Here is a 27,015-nt window from a genome sequence, read left to right on the forward strand (position 1 = left end):
TTTTAAAAGAAAAAAGAAAAAAAAAAAAGTAATCGAGAAAAGAATTATCGAGCGGTCACAGTACGTTCTGTCGCCCCCGGAGAACAGCTGCCACCACGGCGGCGATTGACGGCTTCTCGACGCATGTATCTCCTCATCATCACCCACCCACCCCCCCTCCTCCTCCCATCCTTCACACATTTTTGAAACCATCAACTTTTTGATCCTGTCGTTTCCTTCGTCGAACTTCCTCGATACCTTGCCGATAACCTCTTGAAACGCCAACGAATTCTCCATTTACGAACCATTTACCCCGCCCCTTAATCATACCATAACAAACACCCCCCCCACCCCCCTCTGGCCCTGCGCATCGAAGAATACAATCAGCGTACACTAATCTTGTCCAGTGATATTAATGGCAGTCGTATCTTTGTTCTTGTTTGTTCCCGGTCCCGCTCACTCGGCTATACGTTCGGCTCTGGTTCGTCATTGTTCTGTGTGTACCTACCCGCTACCTTCACGAACACGGATTTGCGCTGGGGGTCCATCCACACACGTGGCTCTCCGTGTGCCTCCTCCTACGCCACAAATATTGGTTCGTAACGGAAAATATCTTTTCTTTTTAATTGGGTGTCGATACTTGTAACGGACATATTGGTGCTTGGTCTTTCTCTCTGTCTATCTTTCTCTGTTTTTTTTTTTTTTTTTCAATCTCTCCTAAATTTTTCATTAAAATTTTAATATTCTTATTTCGTTGCCTGTCTCTGTTTCTACTTTAAATTCTCACCTAACGTTCCTTTCACGTTGTATATTTCTCTCTCTCTCTCTCTCTCTCTCTCTCTCTCTCTCTCTCTCTTATTTTCGTTTCCATCTATCTAACCATTAATCGCCTATTTGTTCACGCGTCATCTACGCCGCCTCTACGCGTTATCTGTGTCACTTTCACGTCGAACAAACGTAACTATAACGATCGTCGTCTCCTTTCATTTTCTACGTAAAAATTGAAATGAACGAATAAAAATAAAATCAGTCGGTGGCGGTCAAGGGGGTCCACCGTCCGCGATCCTCGCGATGAGATTGTCGCACCCGTTGCACGGAAGTCTGCTACCCCCGGGCGTGTGCTATACCTGCGACGTTTGCGGTAAAACCCTTTCCACGAAGCTGACCCTCAAACGGCACAAAGAGCAGCAGCACTTCCAGCCCCTGAACAGCGCTGTCTGCGCGCTCTGCCACAAGGTGTTCAGGACGCTGAACAGCCTGAACAATCACAAGAGCATCTACCATCGTAGACAGAAATAGAAGCCGGTTATATCGTCGCGTTACGCTCACACCGTGCCGAGGAACACTGTGAAACGAGCTTAAAGTAGACAGAATGAAATGATAAGAAAACGAAAATGATTAAAAAAAAAAAAAAAAAAAAAGAAAAAAAAATGAAAAATTAAAGGGGAAGAAAGAAATGAAAAATAACGGTGCCAATGGACGACGACCGGGGTCCCGAGGAAGGGGGACGAGAACGACCCGACCACGTCGACGGCATGGCCACTCGAAGAGGAGCGTTTTCTACCACCGCTAAAAACGGTGGTTGTACGGATCGCGCTGTGTTCTTTCTCATTTTCTTTCCACATCGTGTTCGACGTTACGGTTGCAAACATTTGTTGAACTGTCCCTTTTTTTCGTCGTTCACGGCGTCGAATACGGAATTGTTGTTATATTGTTAGTTATTATAATCGGTTGCTGGCGTCGCGACAGTCGCGGCGCGCACGTTCGTTGGTTCGACGATTAATCTGTTGACGTTTTTGCGATACCCATGGGACCAGTTGCGGTAACGAGATTCTCGCGTTGATAGTTTTTACTCGGGTCGTGAGAAAGTCGAATCGTGAGGTAGGGGAGGTTGGGGGATTGGGGGTTGTAGAAAGGTGGCCGACGAGGCGAAAGTATAGTAGAGTAAACCAGCGCGACGCGTGCTACGCTGTTCGCGACGAGAATCTGTTCGTCGACGATGGGAACGAGACGAGCGACGTCCGTAGAGAAGATGAAGACGAAGCATCATTGGAGATCGATTGGGACCGGCTTTGAGAAAACGAAATCAGTGCTTCCAGACGAAGATGAACGGACGCGTGGTGATTTTATTCTAATGCCGAGTGGCGGTGCAAATCTTTCGAGACACTCCGTTCCGAATATATTTTCATCGTGTTCCGACCTTGAACCGCTATCGCGTATCCGTATTACGTGATTTTGTCACGGACAAAAACCTCGGGAATTTGGCCTCGGTGTTTACAGCCGGACTAATGTTATCAATTGTTAGAACTAAGCGATACAAAATGAGATTATCACGAATCGCAACGGGAGAACCTCGTTTGCCAGCGATTCTCCACGAACGAAAGGGTTCCCGTATCCCCGAGTCCCAGAGGTGGGCACGATTCTTATCTGGGGCGACGATAACAGAGGCTTCCGGGTGGAAGACGGTATCCCTTGGGTAAAATTTCGTCGGCGTTGCAGTTCACTTTTTCAGGGGTTGAAAGACGCTCGTATTTACGGAGGGGGCCTTTAATTCGCCGTGAGCAACGTCATTTTTAGTATACGTGTATGTAAATAATTGGAAAAAGTGTTTTTAGTTTTTAAGATAGATGTAAACGTTGTGCAAAATGAAAAATCGGGACATGCAATCATTTCCATGGAGGTGGTTTCCAAGGAAGACTTTATTTAGGAGACATTTTATCGCTGGCCCTTTTATATTCAAATTATGGAAGTTTAACGTAGTAAACAGCAATGAAAAACGTAATTTTAGTTAAGTGACAATGCATGTACTTATTTTATTCTCCGAAATTTGGAGTTAACATAGTTTGCGTTTGTAAAGGTGTGTTTCAGATATGTATATCGAACAATGTGTATTGTACAATGTGTGTAAAGCAATGGATATTGTACAATGTACATTGTGCAGATATGTATATCGAAACAATCAAAATTATCAGAATGTCAATTGATCTCTGACGAAGCCAACTGCAATATTGGCCAAAGGACTCGGTTCACGCTTGAAAGCCTCGATTAGTATCAACCACGAAGAACTGGACCATGAAAGCCTCGAATATCATAATTCGTATCTAGATAACAATTACGAATAACGAATGAAAGATGAACTATCGATGGGTTATTCGTTTGATAATAATTTGAACGTGAATTTAAAATCTAGAATTAAATTATTACACGAGAATCCAAACAAATTAATTAATTGCATTACTCAGATTAGGCAAATAACATATACATGTAAACGAGATAATTATATAACATTTATACATGTTTGATTATGTCTTTCCGATACAAGTTCTTCGCGAAATTAACGTTTATTATCTATGACTTGTTTTGATTGTTCCAATTAAAATATTGTTTATAAGTTCGCCGATGGTCTCTGACGGCGACGACCGTTGAATATTTATCGGTATTTTTATTTTTAAATTGATTAATGCAATCAAGGCCACACTATTTACAGTGAATTTACCTATTTTATCTTCATCGAAAGAAAATACGTGCTTAAATTCGTGAAAAGACTACGCGTTATTGTGATAACGTCTAATCGACTATACTTCAACCTCTAATTCTCATTCAACAAGTAACGAACATGATTTTATAAATTCGAATTTATATGAAACGAGCAACGAACAAATGTCGTTCATCTTTTATTCGTTATTCGAAGTGCTCGTTTAGATAGAAATTTTTGCCCATCTCCGGGCCGGGGTCGACTGTTCGATAAGACACACGGCTTAACCGCAGGCTATAGACGGTAGTTAGGTTTACGTATTTCGACGAAAGAAAGGAAATGAAAGGAAACGAATACTTCCAGGTGTCGAAGACACCATCGTCCAACTAACTTTAGGCGGAAACGTCCGAAACGTTTCGAAAAGACTGTAAAATGAATATTGATTAACCAGAAAGACTCGAGAATTTTTAATTGTTTCGATGTTCGAGGGGGTGGGGTGGGGGTGAGGGGTTGGGGGGGGGGGTGGGTGGGGCGGGTGGGTGTGGCAAGGACAGACTGGACACGAGAGGAAATCAAGGGAGAGGGGTTGAAAAGTAACGCGCGGAAGAAGGGAAAAATAGGGAACCTCGTCCGTCGCAAATCGGCAACGATCGGTATCACGGCAACGCAGCTGTAAAAAGTAAACAAAAGTTACAAAGTGTTAAGCGAAATACGCAGGGTATCGTGAGCGCGCTAGAAGAATGCTACTGACTCCGCCCAATGGGAGGCGCCACGGGGAGCATTTTTAAAATACAGCCCGACAAGTCGACTACTGCTCGGTAGCGTTTCTGTACATTGTAATTACACGTCTTGTGAAACAGGATACAGCGCACACCGCTAGACGACGCTTTTTGTAGACTGTGCACGAAGACGACGGGAGCGTCTCGTCGAATACGATTGGTCGACTGGGCGGAGTTAGCAGCATTCGTATCGCGCGCGTTCTGTAGCCGTGGCGAAGGAAGCTCTGCGATTCCTCCGCGACTCGATTTCGTTGTCTATTCGCGACGAACCGCGAGAAAGGACATACATTGATATAATATAATATAATATATACATATATATTTTATCTTAATATATTCATTCCATATTAAATGCTTTAGCGGGGTACCTTGCACACAGACACATATTCATTTCAATGGTATACACCGGGCTTTACGTAAAGTACCTTATCTTACTATTATTATTTTTATGATTATCATTATAACTATTATTGCTATTATGTACAAGCCAGTTGCGTGAGGTGTTGCATTGGCTCCGTTAGGGGATGTTTTCGCGAACGTGTTCGCGTTCATGAAATTGTCACTTGTCGAATTTTATGGTACAGTGTTCCGTGCTATGATGCTTAATAAGAAAACAATATCGATGACGCGAACGCGTTCTCTACGACACGCCGCAACAGGGTGAATGAAACTTTTTGCAGTTGCATTTCAGTTTACTACTATCATCGTCGCCGTTAGGATCGAACGTTTATTTCCTTTCCCTTCACGCGTTCATTATACTTCTTCGTTGCCGTGCGTGATACCGCACGTTCGTGTTTATCTTCTTCTTTCGTTTATATTAAGTTGTTGCATACGAAACGTCGGATTTTCCTGGAAAAAGTGTACTTTTCCGTAACTTGGTTACGGAATTGAAATCACTCGTTATGATTCCCTCTTGAAGCGGAAGTAGGTAAACGAGTAATCTGGAAAAGCAAATTCTTCCGTCTTCTATCTATGAAAGGGCAAATGTAATAACGGAGATCTCGTGTTGGCTTATGAAATTCTTTATTTAACCACAAACGAAGTGTTCAAATAAAATGTTGGAAGAAAGAATTATGTAGACGGACTCGGGATCTCCGTTGTTATACTTGCTTCTATTGGGAATAGAGAAGAATTTGCTGTCGTTGAGGATTTGTTTAATTACTTCTTTTTATAGTAGAACTGAGAGCCGGCAGATTTGATATATTATTTTCGATGAGATGCAAGCGTATTTAATATGTTATTTAAAAGATACTATATACATTTGGTACACGACTTTCATACACTATAAATGCATCGATAAATTATAAAAACTCGGATCAAGACAAGTTTTGTAAGGAGAAATTACAGATTAATCCAGGTGTTGAAACTAATGTACTACTACAAGAAAGTAAAATTTGAATAGTGTCGTGTAATTTTTACATACAATTAGTTACAGGCTGTCTAAAATCTCTGACTCGATACGAGCCGTCATTCCGTCCAGGATTCGTCGGTCTTTCTCCCTACAATGCACGTATGTCTAGCCAAAAGCAAAGACTCGAATCAGAAATTTTTGTTTTACGTTTTCGATAACCATCAGATACGAAAATTCTTTAACGAGTAGACTGATCATTTTCTCTCTCTACAATACACGTGTACTTCACAAATATTCAAAGTTCGTTTTCGCGGCAACGAAAGCTCGAACAAGAAAACATTGTCTTACATTTTCGATTCGTTCTTTTACCTATAAATCGACCATATCGCTGCTTGTTCCATCGGTTACCTTGCACAACGAGCACAATCGTTCGACCGCAATGTAATCGCGTCGGGGAATCCGAGATTTCGCATGCAACGACATAATTTTATTTAATTTCGTTCTGTCGTCGTCGAAAGTCCGACAATTACAATACTCGGCGTGAGAACAGCAGAGAAGGAAGGCGCGTTTCACCCTCGACTCGATTTGGCCTTGGCGCGAATTCATTTGCATACACTTCCATTCTTCGCCACCTCTCCAACGCGCGCACCCAACCGACGTCGTGTCTCTACTTTCTTGCACTTTCGAATTTTCTTCCCCCTCTACCTCCCGTTCTCACCGTTTAACGCACCGCGCGCGAAAGGAGCTAGAAAGGGACGGAGCGGGGGAAGAGATACGGTAGCGGTGACGACATCCGTTTCACGGCGAACTTTTTTCAAAACACGACGGAAACCGCGTCGCGAATTTAAACGCCTTCGGGTTTCTTTTTTCATACGGTTCGATGGGTGGGAGGGAGGGGAGGGGGGGAAGAGGGCGAGAGAAGAGGAAACACGGTCCACTAACACTGACAGGTAACTTATATACTAAACGATAATAGCCATATATACATATAACCGACTACATAGCATATACCTATATTTTAGTAGAACTTTGATAAGCAAAACCACGCGAGGACTTTCTGACGATCGCGAGATCTTCCATCGTCGAACCTTCCCCGACTTCTTTTCCGGAGTCTCATTCTTTCGTTTCGGAGCAAGATATTGATTCCGTCGGTATACGGATTAAAAATCACGTAAATTTAACGGTAACCGTTCCTACGAGAGGAAAACAAAATTCCGAAGTACCGACGAAAATTGAACAACCTTCTATTCGTTAACCCTTCGATTTGCAACGCGCGGGACTCGTGAGTGGAAACTCGAGCCAAACGCGAAAGGCACGACCCAAATACGTCGCGATCCTAAATTAAATGCCAAGGATTTAGCGACGAATAAAAACTTCGCATTTGTCAAACGAGCAGAAATTTATTCGTGTCGTCAATTTCAGTTGACTTTATTCGACGTTTGCCATTCGATTAACACTATGCTCGTCGAGTTACGTGGTCGGGGAACGTTTCGCCGCGGTTCAGGAAGACCTCGAAGGTCCCCAAACGGTAAACATATAGACAGACTAGGTCCCGTCGTGCGTCGACATTCGTAGAGGATTGATCGCAAAGTAATTCGCTGAGCACACATAGACGACACATACGATATATATTTTACAGCGTACCGGGATAAGCACACTGTTGCATCATTGTACAAAACGGTGAACCCATCCACAGGCATACATACTCGCCGGAAGCATAAACGACACATACGCGCGCACGCACACACACACACACACACACACACACAGAGGACTGACACAGAACAGCTCGATACACGAATATTTATCGACGAACACGGAACAAGTCGACACGAAGACACACTTGTGCATCGTTAGATAGGCTATGATAATTTAAATTAGGTTATATTCCGTTTCAAGTGATCCGCGTCGCTCGTATTTTCGAAGTAGGTTCATTTCGCGATCCGAAGCAATTTCGTTTACCTGCCACCGTGAAATTTCGACTAGGGGCATATTGAATAAAAGGGGATCGGGTGGGGTGGGATGGGGCTGGGGGGTGGGGTGGGGTTGCGGGGTTGGATCGTTTAGCAGATTTTATTTAGCGTTCGAAAGTACGCCCGACGCCGAGCATTATTATGCAAATAAATAAATGAGTGGGGGATAAAAGAAACGATGTCGTGAAAGAGTGTGGAGTTTCTTTGTTCGGTTTGGAAAGAGGAAACTGAGAGGGACGAAGCTTTAAATTACGAAAGAGAGAGCGCGAGCGAGCGAGAGAGAGAGAGAGAGAGAGAGAGAGAGAGAGAGAGAGAGAGAGAGAAAGAGTGATTAACGAACACAATTTTATAGTAGTCAGGACTGGAGAAAGAACTGATATTGATAATATTTAAACTAGTAGATTTATTCAAAGAAATTGATTTGTGACTACTGTAAAAATGGCCAAATATTAATTGCGGAATATATATTCGCCCTCCGATCCGCGGTCGGCGCTATATTATGAGAATAATAAATTATTAATGAAATTAATATAAATTGAATGAATATTTAACTGCAAATTATATATTAGTAGAGGTTTATTCGAGTATCTTCTTTGCTTTTTTTTTTTTTTTTTTTTAAATATTTGTTTCTCATTTTATTTTTTCGTCTTTCGTTTATTATATGTATTAATTAATTTCGCTTTACGTTAACGCGATACGGATTTCTATAATTTTCTTTTTTTTTTTTCTTTTGTTTTTTATTTGCGTCTTTAAAGATAATTTATAATTATACCCGACGAGCCCGTCGAATGTGAAAATCGACGCGTCGGGAATAGTAAACGCCGTTCTCGGAATTCGCGCTCTGTAGTTGGCCTTGCGAAATTCACGCGCAAAGACAAAGGAGAGCGAAGGTGCTTCCTTACTATTTTTACGATTGGCCAGTGCAAAAGAATATCTGTTCGAATGCGTTATCGAACTTTGAAAGACTGAATCGTTGAATTGAACGTGTCACGGCTGGTCGCGTGTTCACGCCCTTCTCAAGGGCGAGGGTGGTGATGTTTATTGGTCGGATTAACCTGTTTACTTCCAGGAACATTATTATCTGGATAACATTTTCAAACGACGAATATAAGAAATAAGAAAATTAGAATTTAATTATTGGTTTGAATCATAAATAACTTTCACTGCAGGTAAAAAAATAATCATGCTTTCTTGTCTTAATCCATCGTTTGTTATTTCAATTGTTCGCCCTATTAAATTAATTCTAACAATATTTCTTATCAAATTTGTTAAAACACAAAATTATGTAAAAATTAACAAACACGAAAGGGGTTGTTGGTTTGTCGAGCCACCGAAATCAATTTCAAAGATGACGGAGTCCCACGGAGGGAAACGGGTTAAGAAAACTGAAACGTTCGACTACGGGGGAGAGCAAACAATACTTAAGGGAGAAGGCTCGAGACGCGTACCTGATTGCAATTACTAGTTAGCCGCCGCCACCCGCGACACGATTTGGTTGTCAGACTGAATTGGACTGATTTATCTATTCTTTTTCTTTTTTTTTTCTATTTTTTTTTGTCCTTCCTTTTTAATCGTTCGAGTTAGTCGACATTTACATTGGACTGATGTTTAAACGTTTTCTTGACTGATGTTACCAAACGATGTTAATTAAAAGTATCTAATTTCTAAGTTAACACGGGGTAGAGGAAAGCATTGGGAGACGCGATTTGATACGGCAGGGGCACCGCAGGAGTTCGAATCAACTGAGAAAGAAAGCAAGAAAATGAAAAATGAAAAAAAGCCACCGAAAATTTGTGATGAACGCAATTGTTTCGAGGCAGGATCGACGCAAACGCAGTGAGATTCATTCGTTGCTAAAATACATACTACATAGTTGTTTCTTTTCTTTTTTTTTTTTTTTGTACTATCTGACATACCCACGTTTCCTTCATTCGCTTCTCGTTTTTGTTTTATACGTTTCTTATGATATATCTTTTGTTCGTTTACACGATAGGCTTACGACACACAGACACAGTTTTCTTTTTTAATTCACTGTTTAATTATACGGTCATGGGTAAGAGGCACGCATCTGTATGCATAGTTACACACACATATATGCACGGGCACGCGAGTGCCTTAGGTTCTTCACATATTTTTGTTTGTTTGTTTGTTTCACGTAATCATTAATCCGTAGACTTACGCAAGATAGGAACGACAGGATCTTACGTTGTTCTTTAATTTCTCCGAGTTACTTTTCCTCTTTTAGTTTTCATTTCTATTTTTTTCTTTTTTTTTTTCTTTACATTTTTGTTTACTGTTCTTATCGCGAGCAACTACATTTACAATTACAGACGGAAAAGCGAGCAGCAGTTTCGCACAATAGCTACTCATAATTAATTAAAGTAAGCCTGTAATTCCGTTTAATTACCCGTACGATATAGAGTTTAAATTTAGCGATCACCCACGGATACTGAGCAGACACACCGTCGACGATTATGATTCACCTGCGCGTAAGCGAACTATGATATTCGCGATTACGGTTGCGCAGAATCATTTTGTATTTCCGAGTTAGCTAGGCAGAGAAATGGAGGGTGGGGTGGGGGTGGGGGGGGGGGGAGAGTATCAGAACGAGGAGGAAAGTAAAGAAAGCGGCGAAGCACTGATAGATTAAAACAAAAAAAGTTAAATAGGGGAGAGAGAAAACGAGCTTATTTCGAAATTCGTCGGATATGTAAAATTGTATGAAAAAATAAACAGAGAGAGAGAGAGAGAGAGAGAGAGAGGGGGGGGGAGAGAGAGAAAACCGGTGCCATCGGGCTCGAAACATCTCGAAAACGTCCGGGAAACATGGAAAACAAAAAGTCTGAATTCTTTCCGGTAACGACTCCGTTTGTTTTATTTTTTTTTTTTCCGGGTACAAATCGTATCATCTTTAAGCGAGTATGTCGAGCGTTACCGTGCTTACTTATTATTTGTTATCTGCCAAGGTGTTCTGGTTACAATATATATTTATTGACGACTATTAATATTATTATTATTATTATTATTATTATTATTATTATTATTATTATATTATAGTTATTATTATTTTTATTTTTAAGCAATGTCAAATGCATCTTAATATATTTTCACCTTTTTTTATATATATATATATATATTATATATATACATATATAATATACGAAATGTACTATTTGGTTTAATAACTCGCTTGTATTTCTTCGTTTTATTTTCATCTTTATTTTTAGTCACCTATCACATCCTCGAAAAAAAAAAAAAACAAATCATCATCATCAACAACAACAACAACAACAACAACAAAAAACAGGAAATCGACGTAACAACGGCTTTGCATCTCACAATTAGGTATTCGTTCCCCTCGCACCCCGCAGCGTGTGCGAGCCCGTACACGCTCTATCGAACGGTTACAACCCGTGAACAACGTTGTTTCGCGTCCACGATTCTTTCTTTCAGCTGGAAGGTAAGTTACACGTCGATCGACGAGACACGAACACAACGGGCTCGTGTCGTCAATGGAAAGCGACACGGCTCGAAATTCCATCGGCCGTGGAAGGCGATCATTCAATAAATCGGGTAACGATCGGCTGGACACGACGCGCCCATTGTTCGACCGTTGTTCGTCCGCGTGTTCGTGTTTCCATCGGGTGCCGCTATACACGGTGGAACGGTAGTACGTAAAACGGCCTTCACTTTCGACGGCGAAAAGAGGGAGAAAATGTGAGAAGACGACGCGCGTGGTCGCGCGGAGCACGAAGTAAGAACGATTCACGACCAGGAGAACGCGCACCAGGGTCGCAAAGGGTTCTCGAAGAAAGGAGGAACAGGTGCCACGCGCCTTTGTTTTTCCCGTGAAAAACTTGGACGCACCGGAAGGCGAAGAGCAACGCAAACGAGAAAGGAAAGAAAGAGTGTACGGCACTGCCTCGCCTTTCGACAAAATCCGCGTTAGGGATGCTTGAAACGAAATTCGGGACCACAGTTTATGGTTTCTCGGGTCTAGCGCAAGCTGTGGTATTACAGTTAACTGGGCGAACCTCGAAAAGATGCTAATGCAAACTAAATGCTTTTATAATTAATTAAAAATATTTCATTGCAGTCCTGAAATTGGTTTGGTATGTAAGTTTATCGTTTTTCGGTAGTGAGAGCAGATTCGATTTCCTGTGTAAATTGTTATTTTGAACGTAATATTTATTCATCGTTCCAATTTAATATTAGGTCCTTTTCAGAAATAATACATTATATATGTTAGAAATGTATAGTTGGAAACCTTGAATGATGAATAAATATTAGATTTAGGAATTACATATTTGCGTGGTAAATCGGGTTTGCTTCGAGTACCATCAGATAAATTTACATGAAAATTCTTATTATTAATAGTCTGGTATGGTTTGAACAAACAGTTTATTCATCCATCGAGAATTATATAAAACGATCGTTTGAAATGCAATGTATATAAAACAGTTAATTTATGATATCACGTAGAAATATTTTTGCAACTCCGCATTGCATTCCATTCGCTTTTCGAGCGGCCCAAATCGAGTTCGATCAGTTCCCAGAACGATTTCTCCGCCAGCGCTTCGCACATCGATTGTCTCGCTTCGATTTCAAGAAAAGAGGCAGTGCCGTATTTCAGCGTCCTGTCGGCGCTGGTGTCAAAGGACCATGCGTTCTCGATCACGAAGGCCATACTGATGGTTCGCCGTCAAAAGAGTCGAATTACATATAATCGATGATTTTGAATCGAACCAAAAATGATACGGTACAAACATCGAGGTATATACAAACAAATCAGATTAAGGGATGCCATCTTGTGTATCCGCCTAACGAATACATTTCGATAAACGTTGCGAGGATACGCGAGCTGATGCATCCCTCGGTCATTCGAGTTTCTGTAATTCCACCCTTCTGGCGCTAAACGACCGACTCGCGGTACGGATAAAAGGGAGAACAGGTTAAGCCGCCACGCCGCTCGCCAGGCTCACGCATTATTATTACGTTTACATCGAATTGCATGCTTTAAGTGTCACCCAGAATGCTCAGTGTTTCCTTCTCGTCGTCTCCTTTATTTCTCGTCTCGTTTCTTTTTATTTTTCTTTTTTTTATTATTATTATTATTATAATTATTATTGAACTTTTTTTTTTTTCACTCGACATATTCCCCACGTTTTGTTAGGCTTCGCGCGGTACGCGCTCGTGACGCCTAACGAAGCATACGTACAATGCGTCCGCACGTATGCGTAATACTTAAAGTGACTGTGGAAAGTGTTTATTGTCGGAAACGAGCGCGCAGTATTTGTGCAAAACCTGGTCTGTCTATCCACGGTTCAACCCCAACCCCATTGTTCCCGTTTCCCTCCGTTGCTCGGGTTACAAAAGAGCGTCTTTGCGCGCGAGAGACTGTGTACGCGTGTATACGATATAATTCACGATTTCCATCGAAATCCACCGGCCGACCTCATCAGCGAGGTGGCTGTTTTCACAGTTTCTTTTGCCGGAAGCTTAACGAGACACGGGGCAGCTCGAGAAATTGGATAAAAAGCTCTTTTTTTTTTTTTTACTCCGAAAGCCATTTTGAACGAAGGGGTTGGCCCCCGGCCTTGTACGCGTTCGATGGCTAAAGGGCGAAGGAAAAAGGCAGATATTATACACACACATAAATACGCTCATACACACGGAAACACGCACACACAGACGCGCGCACACACACACACACATGTATATATTCACGTATACGTGTAGGTAGCATAACGGGAGGCTTTAGCAACGGCAACGTCTGACCGGATCTTTTTTTTTAATTAACGAGCACGCGGCCATTACAAATGAACCGCGCGCGCCTCCTTATTGACGCGTTTCCGTGTCCATGCTTCGTTTCGTTCTTCATTCCGCGACCCTTAGTTTTCCCTTTCTTTTTCGCTCGCCTGCTCGTTCGTTCTCTATCTCCTGCGTCTCAATTGCATACGCCCGTGAATGCATAGAAGTCGCGCACACGGATAAACCGCACGTCAATCTGCCAGCTACGCACGGAGTTATTCTACTTACTCGTTCACCGTTACGGTTGCCGAGCGCGCGCGCACTCGCCATACGTCTTAAACCCTTCGTGCCTTTGGCCCCGCGGTCCCGAAGAAAAGACTGGCATTGAAAGTTCTTACTTCGCTCCCCCGAAAGGCGACCGAGCGTTTCGAAACGTCGTTGGAAGAGTTTCCGCAGGCTACCCTGTACCCCATTCTCCGTTCGTCAGGGAGCAGGTCTCGAGCACGTTCAACTCGTCGGTTCAGCTTCCTTTTTGATTCGCTTGTACCTTTCGTAACGCGGCCGCGTTCAATCTCCCGACGTTTCAAAGAGTAGCGCGCGACGGGATTGGGTCGATTACACGGACAAACCATCCCGGAGGGTTGCGCAAGACGGAAACCACCTGGCAACGTTGTCGCAGAACTCTCCTGGCATTGGTCTCGAACGTATCGAATTATCTCGCCTTTGATAGCGATAGAAGTCTCCCAACCGCAACTTCATCGAGCGATGTAATTCCACGTCACGGAACAAAAACATCCATGCATTCTACAATAGAACAGCTGGGAAGGTAAAACGAGAACTGCTTCCGTGATCGTGGGGTACGCGAGACGTCGATGCTTAGAGATTGTGCCAGGTACACGCGACACAGAACACGGCGAATAAGGAGACCGGCGCGTCCTTGGGATCGGTATTTCGTGAATAATTCGAAAGGACAAGCGCTCGGTCGGAGATAGAACTCGAACTCGAGAAACGTTCCCTGGGTTTGTCGGGCGCGTTTTCGATCTATCGATAGAAATTCAACGTTCGAGGTCTCCCCTAGTTAGGAAAGACCCGATATCCATTCGTCCACGTAGCGCGACTCCTTCGTACCCGATCTCCTCGTCCCGAGATACCCGCTGTCAGACCTGTCGCGACGTTCAGGAGAATACGAGCACGAGCAAAGAGATAGCGAGGGATGGGATTTGTCGAACGATACTCGATAGGGCGGTACCAGGACAAGAGACAACAGAGAATACGTGAACGCAGAGAGAAAGAGTTTATCGCTTGCGTCACCCCTTTGATACGGCTTTAGGGTATAAGTGTGGGGGTTGCAGCTGCATGAGGTGCATTGTTGTGTTTCAGTGCTCACCTCTATGACCTTGAACTCTCTGAACACCCAGTCAGCGAAGAAGCTGTTCACCTGCCAGCTGTGCAACAAGGTGCTATGCAGCAAAGCGTCCCTGAAACGCCACGTTGCCGACAAGCACGCCGAGCGACAGGAGGAGTACAGATGCGTCATCTGCGAGCGGGTGTACTGCTCGCGTAACTCCCTGATGACCCATATATATACCTATCATAAGAGCAGACCCGGCGACATTGACATTAAGTTCTTTTGAAGGTTTAGATAAGGTAGGGGCACACGTACCTGTCAAACGACACACTTTTCAAAGGTGTGCTTTTACACGTGATTTTTCTATCTTCTCGATCGATCCTCCTTAATGCTCCGTCTGTACTTATCCGTCCTTCTTTCTGTTATCCCTTTTACTCGACCGTGTGTAACCCCAACCGTTGGTACGCTCGCGTAGGTCACAATCGCATAATCGTTGGTTCGCAACGACCTCGGCTCCTCGTCGACAGTTCGTTCCCTCTTCCTTTTTCCGGTACTCCCCTGCCCTCACCGTTCGCAGAGAGTGCATGCCAGAGAAACCGGTCCGAACTACTACGTGGATTGGCCCTTCTTCTTCTTCTTCTTCTTCTTCTTCTCCTCCTCCTCCTCTTGTTCTTCTTCTTATTCTTCTTCTGCGTCTTCTTCGCGCGGTTCGAGCTTTCGTCCCAGCGTCAAGTTCATTCCTCCGTCCTACTCCCGCGCGAAACTGCTTTTCTTTCCTCTCCTCCAGTCGTCCTTCGTTCTCTTCGGTACCGTACGGTCGCCGATCGAATTCTTCCGGTATTCGCGGCTCCGTTATAATACCCCCTGTCGGTGACTTCGATCCGATGCGTCTAGAACAACGGAGAGATCGTTGAATCTACCGATCGATGGGATTTACGGTAATGCTCGCATAACTGCGCCGAGTCTAACCCGGATAACCGAAATGGAATCATCTCTGCTTGTATTTCTTTGGCTCGAGCTGCCGTCGACTCTAGCGACAGCAATGGGATTAAAAACACGATTGGTCTAATTTCCAACCGGTGCCGTTCGCCTACTTCTGCGACAGTGTCCGATGCAAACTAAAAAATTTGGTGTATTTAATCTTTTGTGAGCTTAGTAAATTTCTCTAATAGCGTCCACTATATTTTTTCATTTCATCTTCGATAGATTACTATCGACAAATTTTTCGTATCATTTTTTTTTTTTTTACCAAGTTCCTACTGTGCACGATTAATAGCAGTCTGAATAAAGTTATAATGCAATAATTTTTGGTTTGCGTTTGCGGCTGTCGTGGATACTCGCGCGGCACCGGTTTGAAGTTAAATGACTAAAGGTACTGACACACGGTCAACATTACTGTAGAATCTCGAACATGGACCATCCAGAGACAATATCACTTCAATATTTCGTGTACTTCTATCCCATCGACGTTGCCGTTCAACATAAAATTGGAAATATTGTGTCACTGATATTGAGTCGTCCATGTGAACCACGACTTCTCAATACTATCAACACGATATCGTTGTTTTGATGATATTGGCCATGTGTCGGTACCCTAAATGAGTCTTAGTCCGAAGTATAAGAATTCCTGGAGTATCAAATGCGACTAACTGCAACAGTGCAGTTTCGATTCCAGCGTAGTTATCCGAGCACTACCGTGCACATATTTCCGACTAGGAGTTTTCGAGTCTCGACCCAAACAGGATATACGATTACGCTTCAGGTTTTTCCCACTAACACCCCCTACCTTCTCCCATCTATTTTCTTATGTATGTGTTTTGTGGCAATTACCCTGTTTACGTCTACGTACGTTGTTTTCTTTTTTAAATATAATTTCGCTTGTCTCCTCCTTCCATTTTTATCCTGTTTATTTTATTTTTTTTTTTTTTTTTTTTACATTATTTCTGTCGTGGCTTTTCGATGTTCGATGTTGTGTGCATGCTATTGTGTATCGTCGTTTGATGCTCGTTTTGCAGACTCGATACTCGCCGCCTAACACGGAATGCCGGCTTCGAGAGCGGCGGATCGATCCTAGACGATTCGTCGATCGGTTCGAAATTGTTGAAAATCATATTTTTTTTTTCATTTTCATTTGATTAATGCGAGTAACGAACCTTCGCGTCGATGCATGACGACGGCGCGTCGCGTTTTTGCGTCTCGTTTGATTTCCGTTAATTTTATTCTTTCGCTAACCGTAGCTTTTCATAATTTTATTCGCCACTCCGGGAAATTGTCGCGTTTATCGATCTCTTTCGCCACGAACTAACCGCGCGAGCATGACCATCGCACTCCCCCGCACTGGAGATGGGCAGAATTTTAGTCGAACGATGGATAATGAACGACGGATAACGAACGACACTCTGTAATGATTTATTCGCCATATCTATTCGATCTAACGATTTTCGAGTAACCTGTCATTTGTTAAAACAGAGTACAATCGATTGAGATTCAGATTGCAGTAGAATAAGCGAACGAAACGTGATTTGTTGAGCTATTATACACGAGTAACTATAGAAAAATTGTTGTACTGTAGTTTAATCGTTTGATTCGGATTGTAGTTTATGCCGAATAAGCAAATTAATTGAAGTTTGTTGAGCTTCTATATATGACTATCGAATTCGTAGAAATTGTGCACATATTGAAGAGCGTAACGATAAATTAATATGTGATTATAGATGAAATTATATATTATATATAATATACATATTAAGTAGATATTAATATGTCGTTAATTCGTTATTTCATTCGTTATTCGAACTAATAATTTTGCCTCTCCCTGCATTGCACAAACACGATACTTTCGTCGAAGCCGAAACGCGTCTACTATAATAAACGTGGCTTGTTTCATGCACGACTACGTTAGCCTTGCACCTCTGAAGCGTCGAATTAACACTTTACCTTCTTTTTTTTTTTTTTTATCTTTTTCCGTGACTATTTAACAGCGGGAAATTACGGTATTCGGAAAACGTCTAATTGGGTTACGAATCGCGACGCGTCTGGCATGGTGGTTTTGGTCCTCTTCGTCTCTGCTCACTCGACTAATTACCACTTCGGTCAATTAACGATACCTCCAGTCGCATTGGTCGCTCAGGATTCAATTCGATTCGCTCCGATATCGATCGACGATGCATCCACATGCTCGCGGCAGGGAGCGGAGTCAACCTGTGGTAATCCTTGATTGATCCCCGTGACAGATGGTAGGGTTGCGTTAAAGCGGAGCCGAGGTCGTTTCGCGAATGGAACGAGGAACCTTTAACGAGAATAGCGTCACTCGAGCTTCCAGCCTATTACTAATCCAGGGCCACGCTGGATGTTCCGACATCGAAATTTCTGGCAAGCTGGTTTAACGCGCGTTTCCTCCTCGACTCGCGATGATTCGTTCACCTCTTCCCATCTGCTTCCCATCTCGGACGGTCGAGAAAGATTGAATCCTAATATGGAAAAGACCCAACCTATTCCTCTATGATTTCAACGTGCTTCTGCAGGATGGTGAAACACAGGTACCTATTGCTATCTGTAGAACGTTAGGCGTAGACACTCGGTAAGTTTAGAAATATTAGTGTTGAAAGTCATGTGCAATGTAACTTTGAAAAATAAAGATTTCGTTGCCAAGTGATGAGTGATAAAAAGAGAAATAGAAGGACCCGTAGCAAAGCGACCTTAAAATGGCCTTGAAGTGACTCTGAAGTGACCTTCAAGTGACCTTCAAGTGACCTTCACCTTCGAGACATGAAGAGAATTGGTCAAGAGGGGGTATCGTCATATTTAACGTTTCTGCTCAATGCGTTCGAAGTTATGACCATTTGTCAAGCGTAATTGCTTCAAGAGGTCTTTTGATACGCTATTGAAAACCTTGTAGAGTAGTATTACATCCCAGTAATGTCTCTAACTGACCTACCTCGACCATAAATCTGGAAATGACTGGTTAAGATCTTGTCTTGACATTTGAAACCATCTGCTTGGCGTTAACACCAAAAATAAGCAATCAATCTGTTGGAGTGGTAAATGAAATCCAATTAGAACAAACCAAATTCTCTGTCAAATCACGTAGCTATTTCGACGAAAATCAATATTCGCGATACAGTCATGTATCGCAAGTTACATTGTAAACGAAACACTAGTATTTTAAAAATTATCGAGTATCTACGCCTAATATTCCTCACGCAGCAGCGGAGACCTGAATTCTACGACTCCGCGCAGAATTACTACCTTGCAGGAACACGTTAAAATCGAAAGTGGACAGGTTGGGTATTTTGTTTGTAAGGGAATGATATTTATTTTACATTTTGCCACGGGAACAGTATCATGATACTCTATCGTCTCCTTTTTGGTATCGTAGTCAGGTCGATTGATTGTTTGAGAGTAATCATTAAAGTCTAGAAAGTGAAAGAAAATTAACTGTAGGATGTTTGAGTGGACCGGATGTATCTTACGCTATTTATTAACCTCTATAAAAATACACGAATATATTGTATACAGAATATAATATAAGCAAAATAGCATTGAGAATCAGTATTTGTTATTAAATTCGTCAAGTGCATAATACAGGAATCATCAGTTAGAATCAATCAATATCGGAGAAAGTATTGTAGAATGAGAGAGATTACCTTTTTTTTTTTCTATAACGCTTAATGATTCAAATATTAATTTGAGTAGCAGAAGTATAAAGAATGACGGCGTAGTAAAACATTTTGGTTGATCCAGTCCACTGAAATTGTCTACGGTAAAAAAGCTATGATACTGTTCTCGCGGAACGATCAGAGACGATCTGAGCGCACGCATGTCTGACAAAGGACGGTTTTGCAGGTACGGGCAACGGGATGCATCCAGCACCGTCGACGCCTCCCTCTGCCATGTACCGGATGCCGCCGCCAACGGCGGGCGGCATAAACGAGCCTCAGGAATGCCCGTACTGCCGTCGCAACTTCTCATGCTACTACTCCCTGAAGCGTCATTTCCAGGACAAGCACGAGCAATCGGACACCCTCTACGTTTGCGAGTTTTGCAATCGCAGGTACCGCACGAAGAACTCGCTCACGACGCACAAGAGCCTCCAGCATCGCGGCTCGAGCGGCATGCTGAAGAGGCTGCTGAAGACCAGCACGATCAAGAACGTTCTAGGCAGCATGCGCCAGGCCCAGATGCAGCAGCAGCCGCAATGAAAATGTCGGGACCGTCTTACAGTCACCCCGTCCCCGGACCCCCCACGTCGTCGTTCGCGTAACGCGCGACGACGCGTTCACGTTTCCGATTCGGCTCTTCGCTGCTCGCCGTCGCCGTATGCCGGCTCGATCACGGGAGATCGAGCCACGCGACCTCGAAACGCGTCGATCGCGAACGAAAACGGTCCCGCGCGGTGGCGGTCCTGCGATCGTCGTCGATACCTTCCGTCGACTCGTCCGCCGACGCTCTTCCGTCAGAGAAACGCGCCTCCGCTCGTAGTCGTCGTTTCGTAGCTCCCCTCGTGTCAAGACTGCGATCGAATCCAAAGAAGAAAAGAGGAGAGTAATCGACTGAGACGCGATCCGTGATTATTCGCGAGAATTATCGCCGGTTCGTTTATGGTTGCCGTGGCACGCGCTTTCGCGAGCTGAGAATACATTCCATTGCGTCGAGGCCCCGAGGTGTCGGGGGGGCCTGGACCGATTTTAAACGAGGTCTCGAGATGCGACTATTGCTTTAAGACATTCTAAGAAGGGATCAGAGGTGACTACGACGTCGGTTGGCGTTCAGGCGAATTCCCTTGCGGAAATTCGTAGACCGAAATCGGGTTTCACGGATGGAAGCAGGAGGATCGCTTCAGGGATGAGAGGAAGTGTTTCAGGGCTCACTCGTACTGTCGACTTTTCTGTGGCATCATCTTGGGCAGAATTTCTGGTTAATTATTACTGAGTCGCGATTGACATGTTCATGGAATATACATACAGATGGAATATATAGATTATATATACGGTTTTGATTTAAAGGTCTTGCGATCAGGGATGCACGATACCTTTGCACATTTCTAAAAATTATAAAATACATATTTCCATTAAAGTCCGTTTAGTCTACGCGTAGTTACGTTTGGTTAAGTAACAAGTACTCGGTAATCGTGATTCTTTTAGAAGAATTCCAAATTATTGATCCCTGATTGTGGATTACCCATCGATCTGGCAAAATTAAAATTCTTCTGCCAAGGAAAGTGGACAGTCCGAGTGAATCTTTAAAGCGACCAAAACTGGGTAATTCTAAGGAATTTTTAACATAAAAGATATGCCACGCAGAAAGTTCATATTTGAATACATGAGTTGATATACTTCGAACTATATCTTGTAAAATGTGTATCGAAGAATATTGGAAAATTGCTTCAACCAGTTTGCTTTAACGTTTCTTGGTATGTTTGCATGGCTGGCCATCGCTGCAACTCACAATTGACTAATTCGAAAGCAATAATCGAGGTTCTAAGAAAAATCCTTTATTTACATTTCCACCGTTGGAAGGAAAAGGTTAATTATTTCCATCGAAAAGCTAGACTAACTCTTATGCAGTAATTTCAAGAAAACCTCGCCGTCATTTTCCAATACTTCTCGATACAAATTTTATTCGACGATACTTCGAAGTATACGCTCTCGGAATTCAAATCTAAACTCTCAACGTTTCATAATTCTCACTTTAAAAATTCCCAACAAATTTTTGATTCCAAGATCGATGTATGACAGTTATACACCCCAAGGTCCGTTTTCACGCGACACGGAGTGACAATTTCCAGAGTACCACGACATCTCTCATCATCGTGGAAACTGTAAATATCACCTTATCGTGACATTTCGATCCGAAGAATCGTAACTCCCCGTTGCATGGAAACTGACGCTTACAGCAAGCCAGACCGTTCCGAAGCTTCGTCCTCTCATCTAAAAACATTCATCCCTGGTCTGTGCGCCGATCTCTCGTGTCACCAAATCGCGTCAATTCACAATGTTATCTTGCTGGCGGTTGCGACGTCGGCCGAGATCTTTACCTGAGGAAGGGTCGCGCGGCGACGACGTCGAGTCGCGAAGGACGCGGGAACGAGAAGCAGAGAGGCAGCAAGACGAGGATACGTAACCGTGAAACCGTATCAGAAACGATAGTAACAGCCGTGCGCGCGCGTATGTGTGTACGTTTCCGTCGCTGGAGCTTTCGCTAGCTAAATGAGGGCACGTCGCGCACGCACACACGCGTGCTAAAGCGCAATGCCGTGAATGTTGTGCAGTCGAACGATAGGGGATCGCGAGGATCTTAGGCCTAAGTGAAATTCAATTACAAACTCTACGAATATTGTGCTCAAATTCGGGGAAACGGGAGAGATTGAGAAGAGAGGCAGGATCGAATTCTTGGGGCAAGGCCGAGTAGAACGGAATGAACGGATAGGATAGAGGGGGTCGAAGACAAGGGAAAAGACGACGGGAATTGGAAGGGAGGAGGAGCGTGGAAAAGTGCAAGTAGAAGTTATATGGGCTCCTACACGTGTACAGGTCCTTCGTGCGCGCAAATTACACAGACTATATTTTTAACTCTTTAAAAGTAATATTTTGAGCTGTACGATATAATTGATAACGATGATATTCTCTTGTTCAGGTCTTACAAGGGATGGAATGAGAACGAGAAGCAAAAGAAACGAAAGTAGTTCGACGTAGATAGATCAAGACGGGGCAGGGCGGTGAAAACTCTCGGGCGTCCTCCTTTCATTCACGTATCGAGTACAACGCGAATAAATTGATACGGTCAACCCTTTGCGGACGCTCGACGCGTGTATGCGTTCAGTTTATCGTAAGACCGTCTGCGCTGGACGACTATTAGCGTTCGGATTGTTCCAAGATGCTCGTTCGCGAAGGGTCGATCGATCGACGCGTCTCGTTGGCGAATGTGCAATATTACGAGTAAGAGGTAAAATAGAATTCGGGTCCCGAAGCGACGCATCGTCGTCTCAGAACTACGAATAAACTTTTCTTTCGTCTCGACCAAGGATATCGGCAAACGACAGAGAGATCGAGAGTCAGGCCGAAGGAAAGCGATCGCGATCGGGGATTCGGGGCGTGCGAAACGTAGACGAGGGGGTGAAACGAATGGGAAAGATGGCGCCCGAGGGCGATTCCTTGCGAGACCTTCGAGCGCTGCCCTGTTTCTCTTTGAATCTTCGATACACATCCACGTTAACGTACGTACAAGGTGAAAAGAAAACGCCCTAAAAGAGTTATTCATCGCGTAACATATTCAGGTCTAGAGCTCAGTGTAAAAAGAAACAAAGTTGATGTTTTATCGTAAGGGGGTTACAAGGAAGCAACAAAAGGAAAAAAAAAAAAGTAAATAAATGAAACAAAGGAAATGCCATTATAACTAACGAGCAAGTACAAATTATTTGAGGGGAAAATGAATAAAACAAATTACGTCTACGTCTAATTCTTAGGTTCCGTAGTAGCGGGGGAGTTATGGAATGAGGGAAATGTATTTAAAAGAAACGGGTTGGGGCGCGAGATGCAGTCTTCGCGGGTTTTTAAAGCGGCGTTAGCACTGGGGATCGAGGAAAGTGAACGGAAACGAGTCGATGCTAGGACAGGGAGAACAAGTTTTCCAAAAACATATCTTCGCGAGAACGAGATGTATACCGTGAGAGAGCGAGAGAGAAATTATACGATTTTAGATTTAGGTGTCTTCCGATGGCGGGAGTTTTTAAAATATTTGCGTATACATTCGTAGAGGTAGAAACGATTGAAAAAAAAAAAAAGAAGAATAAATAAAACAAACGAAGTACGTCTTATCCACGACCGGCCAAAGCATAATGTGGAGATAGAAAAGAATGAACGAGAGTGAAACAAAAATAAAGAGAAACGTTCCTTCCGCGAAAATGGGGGGAGGGCGGCGACTTGCGCGTGGACATCTTTGCTTTCCGAAAATTTCTTTTCGACTCGGGAGAAGCTGAAGATAGAATTCGTTAGTGAAAATTATCCTAGTCATTTTGGAAACCTTTTATAATTCTGTGATATGTATATGTCGAACGCGAAGAAGCATCAAAGATACGATATATTCGGCGACTACAAAATAAAAGGGGAACAAGGAACGCGGGAACGGGTGGATCGGGTGGGGGGGGGGCCGGGGGGTGGCAGGCGACACGGTGGGCGCGGGGAAGGGTTAAACGATGAATAACAACAACAACAAAATTAAGGAAGAAATGTTTAGCGAAACGAGTTCCACATTATGATTGCCGGCGTGCGTGCTGATCGCGTGTACAGCGAGAGGAAATTAATTGGTTAATTAATATCGGGAAATTCTGTGATGTCCTTCAGTTGGGTATACTGGAACGAAAATATTAGAGGTATATGATGGTGAAAAAAACGAAAAGAAGTATACGGAATTAGGTCGATGTTCGGTGTTGTGTAAGTTAATTGTAAAAGAACAAAAATTACGACGAAGATAAAAGCCGAGACGAGACTCTTTTAAGCCGAGAAGATTGAATCGGATGCTGTCGAAGGTTCCCTGCGATCCGTGCGGCGACCGCTGATTCGTTTTTGGAAAAAAAATTTGTCGACGGGAAAATTTTCGTGGAAAAAGGAACGACGAGCCCCGGGGCTCGAGATTAACGTGAATAATCGGTACGATACCAAAGTGAATTTGACTGTTACGTTTATTTTTATTTGTTTCGTTAGTTTTCTTCTTTTTCATTGAGCGAGACCAAAGGGAATCAACGTTGACGACGATCAGCTGTCGCCACGGGATCGATGGACGATGCTCAGTGTTTGGATATAAATAAACATATCTCTTCAGGGTACTCGACCCATTTGTACACTGTCACGGTGTTTAAATCGAAAATTGCGAAAAATGAGAAAACCCCAAAAAAAAAAAAAAGATATGATACACACGAACACAGACACACACACACACACGCACACACGCGCGTACACACTCTCTCACACGCACACACACACAAAGAATCTATTCCAATGTGCCAACGTCTTCAAACTAAAACAAGGAACTTTAGGTCTTTTACTGTTTACACGTGGAGAAAATAAAAAAAAAAAAAAAGATGTAGTTAGGCGTCGCGTCGCATCTTCTATCAAGAAACGAATATTACCAACATTATTACTATTACTAATCGTTCTAGGATTTAAAGCGAATATTATTATACGAAATATTATCGAAGAACTTTTCTCGAACCTTTAATGCATGGATTTTTGTCTCGTATGCTATTACAAGAGAAGATAAGATTTAAAAAAAAAAAAAAAAAAAAATAAGAACGCAAGAAAGGGAAAGAAAGAGATTGTGTGACTGACGTGTGAATTTACAAGAGGTAAAACAAAAAAAATAATAAAAACACGATATAAACGTCGTAAAACTGGTAGCGGCATAGGCATTAATACTGTATCGGCAATGGGATGCAATCCGTGCGAACTTGGACGTTGGTTGAGGCTCTGGGCGTCTATGTGTGGACGATATGTGGGTTATTGTTGTCTCGAGAATAACGCTATTTGTATCGCGTACTTCCTTTTTTCTCGTCGATCGTGTATAATCGCAGCCGACGATACCAAGTGGCCGACTTTTCTTGTGCGCAGACTTTTTATACTGTAAGCCCCGACTCTGTACTACGAATAACCGAATCCAATTGTGAAGGATTACCCGCGCCCGAACGTGGATGCCGCGATACGTTATCGTGGCGTGCACGTTCGACGGGATTTTCCTACGACAACCATAAACCAATAGATTCTAGCTTCCGTTTCGACCCGTTAGAGCCGTCGTTGGACTTTGACACGTAAAAACGTGTATCCATGCTTTACGTTGGTTAACGTAATTCTTTCTTCTTTTTTTTTTTTTTTTTTATTTTGTTTGTTTAATCGTTCGTTTAATAAACAACTTGTATCGCACTTGAGCCGGCAGTTCGCAGGGCTCGAGCTTGTAATTTCCTGGCGCTGTGACGAAATACTTTGATACGCGAGTTTACTTTCGAGAAGGCTGATTTTTATAATTTTTAAACGTTCAATACGGCGTTTAATTAAAGACTCAAATTAATTTTTTTTCCAGACTTTTTTTTTAAAGATGAAAAAAAAAAAGATCCCTACATTTAGGGTGAAATCGACTGATTAGACTGGTTTTTTTTTTCGATTGGTTTTAACTTCTTGATCATGTGATATTGTCTTACCAAAGAGCATCGGGAAATTGTGAAAGCTTCTCGGACTTTTCAACTGGTATCCGAATAAAAGAAATGAAATTTCATCGTGATGGCGACGCGCGAGTCTATCGCTCTTCGACTAATAAGTGACGTTCTTATTTCGACAGAAACAAAACCGTTCCATTGTGCATTTACTACATCAACGATCTCGTGAAAGACGTTCGACTAGGAGCTGGATATCGCGAAAGTCCGAGACAGCGTTTGCGGATTATATTACTTTTGGGTACAATCGCTCCTTCGGTTTCGTTTTTGAAAGAAAAAAGAAAAATCTTTTCTTGTTTTTCTTTTTCAAATTGGAAGACCAAACAAAAACAAAGAGAAAATAACACAAAGCGAAATCACGAGGGGATAATAGGGGGAGGGAGAAGAGAACAGAAGTAAGAAACGCATCTTTGAATCGAAAACGGAAAAAAATAACGTTGCTTAGGGACGATGTATAATTACGAGAAATTGATAGAAAAAAAAAAAGTAACGTCGAGCATAAGGAGAAAGACTACTTAAATTTATTTTTATTATGTCTTCAAAAAGACTTTAAATATAATATTTATATTGTGCCATAATTAATATTAACAGAACCTTAAGTATAAATTAATTGTTACGAAAGTTTTTAAATTTATCGGAAGGGGAAAATTGCAAAATCATTAAAAAAAAAAAAAATAAAAATAAATAAGTGAACGAAGCGGGAAAAAAACGCTAACGTGGAAGGAAAAGATATCACTTAACTGTCTATCGATAATTAACTGTACGGATAGTTATTAAGGAAATGAATCGCGCCATTTTTAAGTGGAACACGCACCGTATTTACAAGTGAAGCTAGGATTAAATAACAACGGTTGATCACCTCCGCTCATCATTGTAACGCTAACGAAACTCGCGTAGCGTGCGCCCACTTTTCGTCGCTTCCCAATCAGAAGTTAGGGGAAAAAAGATTGTAAGAAAAATGAACCAGAACAACACACTCGCCGTTCTTCCACGCACGAAGTTGTGCATTGTTTCGCTTCGTTCTTGCCAAATTCGCGAAACCGTGGGTCGCTGTTTCGGACGGCTATGGCATCGACGAAAGTCATCGTGCTCGTTGCTTGCCAAATATTTTTCTGGGTCTTATTTATTTAAACATTTCTTTTTTTAACGGCGTCAAAGC

At 42.7% G+C, this 27,015-nt stretch overlaps 1 protein-coding gene across 2 annotated transcripts in view; it reads left to right on the forward strand.

Moving 5' to 3' along the window:
- LOC128885473 (broad-complex core protein) overlaps positions 1-23,785 on the forward strand; it is a 91,531-nt gene extending 67,746 nt beyond the window's left edge. For both annotated transcript variants that reach the window (XM_054139602.1, XM_054139594.1), the window contains exon 6: positions 19,502-23,785. In XM_054139602.1, the coding sequence (XP_053995577.1) occupies positions 19,502-19,857 (356 nt within the window). In that variant the 3' untranslated portion in view covers positions 19,858-23,785. The remainder of the gene's footprint in view (positions 1-19,501) is intronic.
- Positions 23,786-27,015: the final 3,230 nt, after the last annotated feature.

This window comes from Hylaeus anthracinus, unplaced genomic scaffold, assembly GCF_026225885.1.
Source record: "Hylaeus anthracinus isolate JK02 unplaced genomic scaffold, UHH_iyHylAnth1.0_haploid 0, whole genome shotgun sequence".
In the NCBI taxonomy this organism is placed as follows: Eukaryota; Metazoa; Arthropoda; class Insecta; order Hymenoptera; family Colletidae; genus Hylaeus; species Hylaeus anthracinus.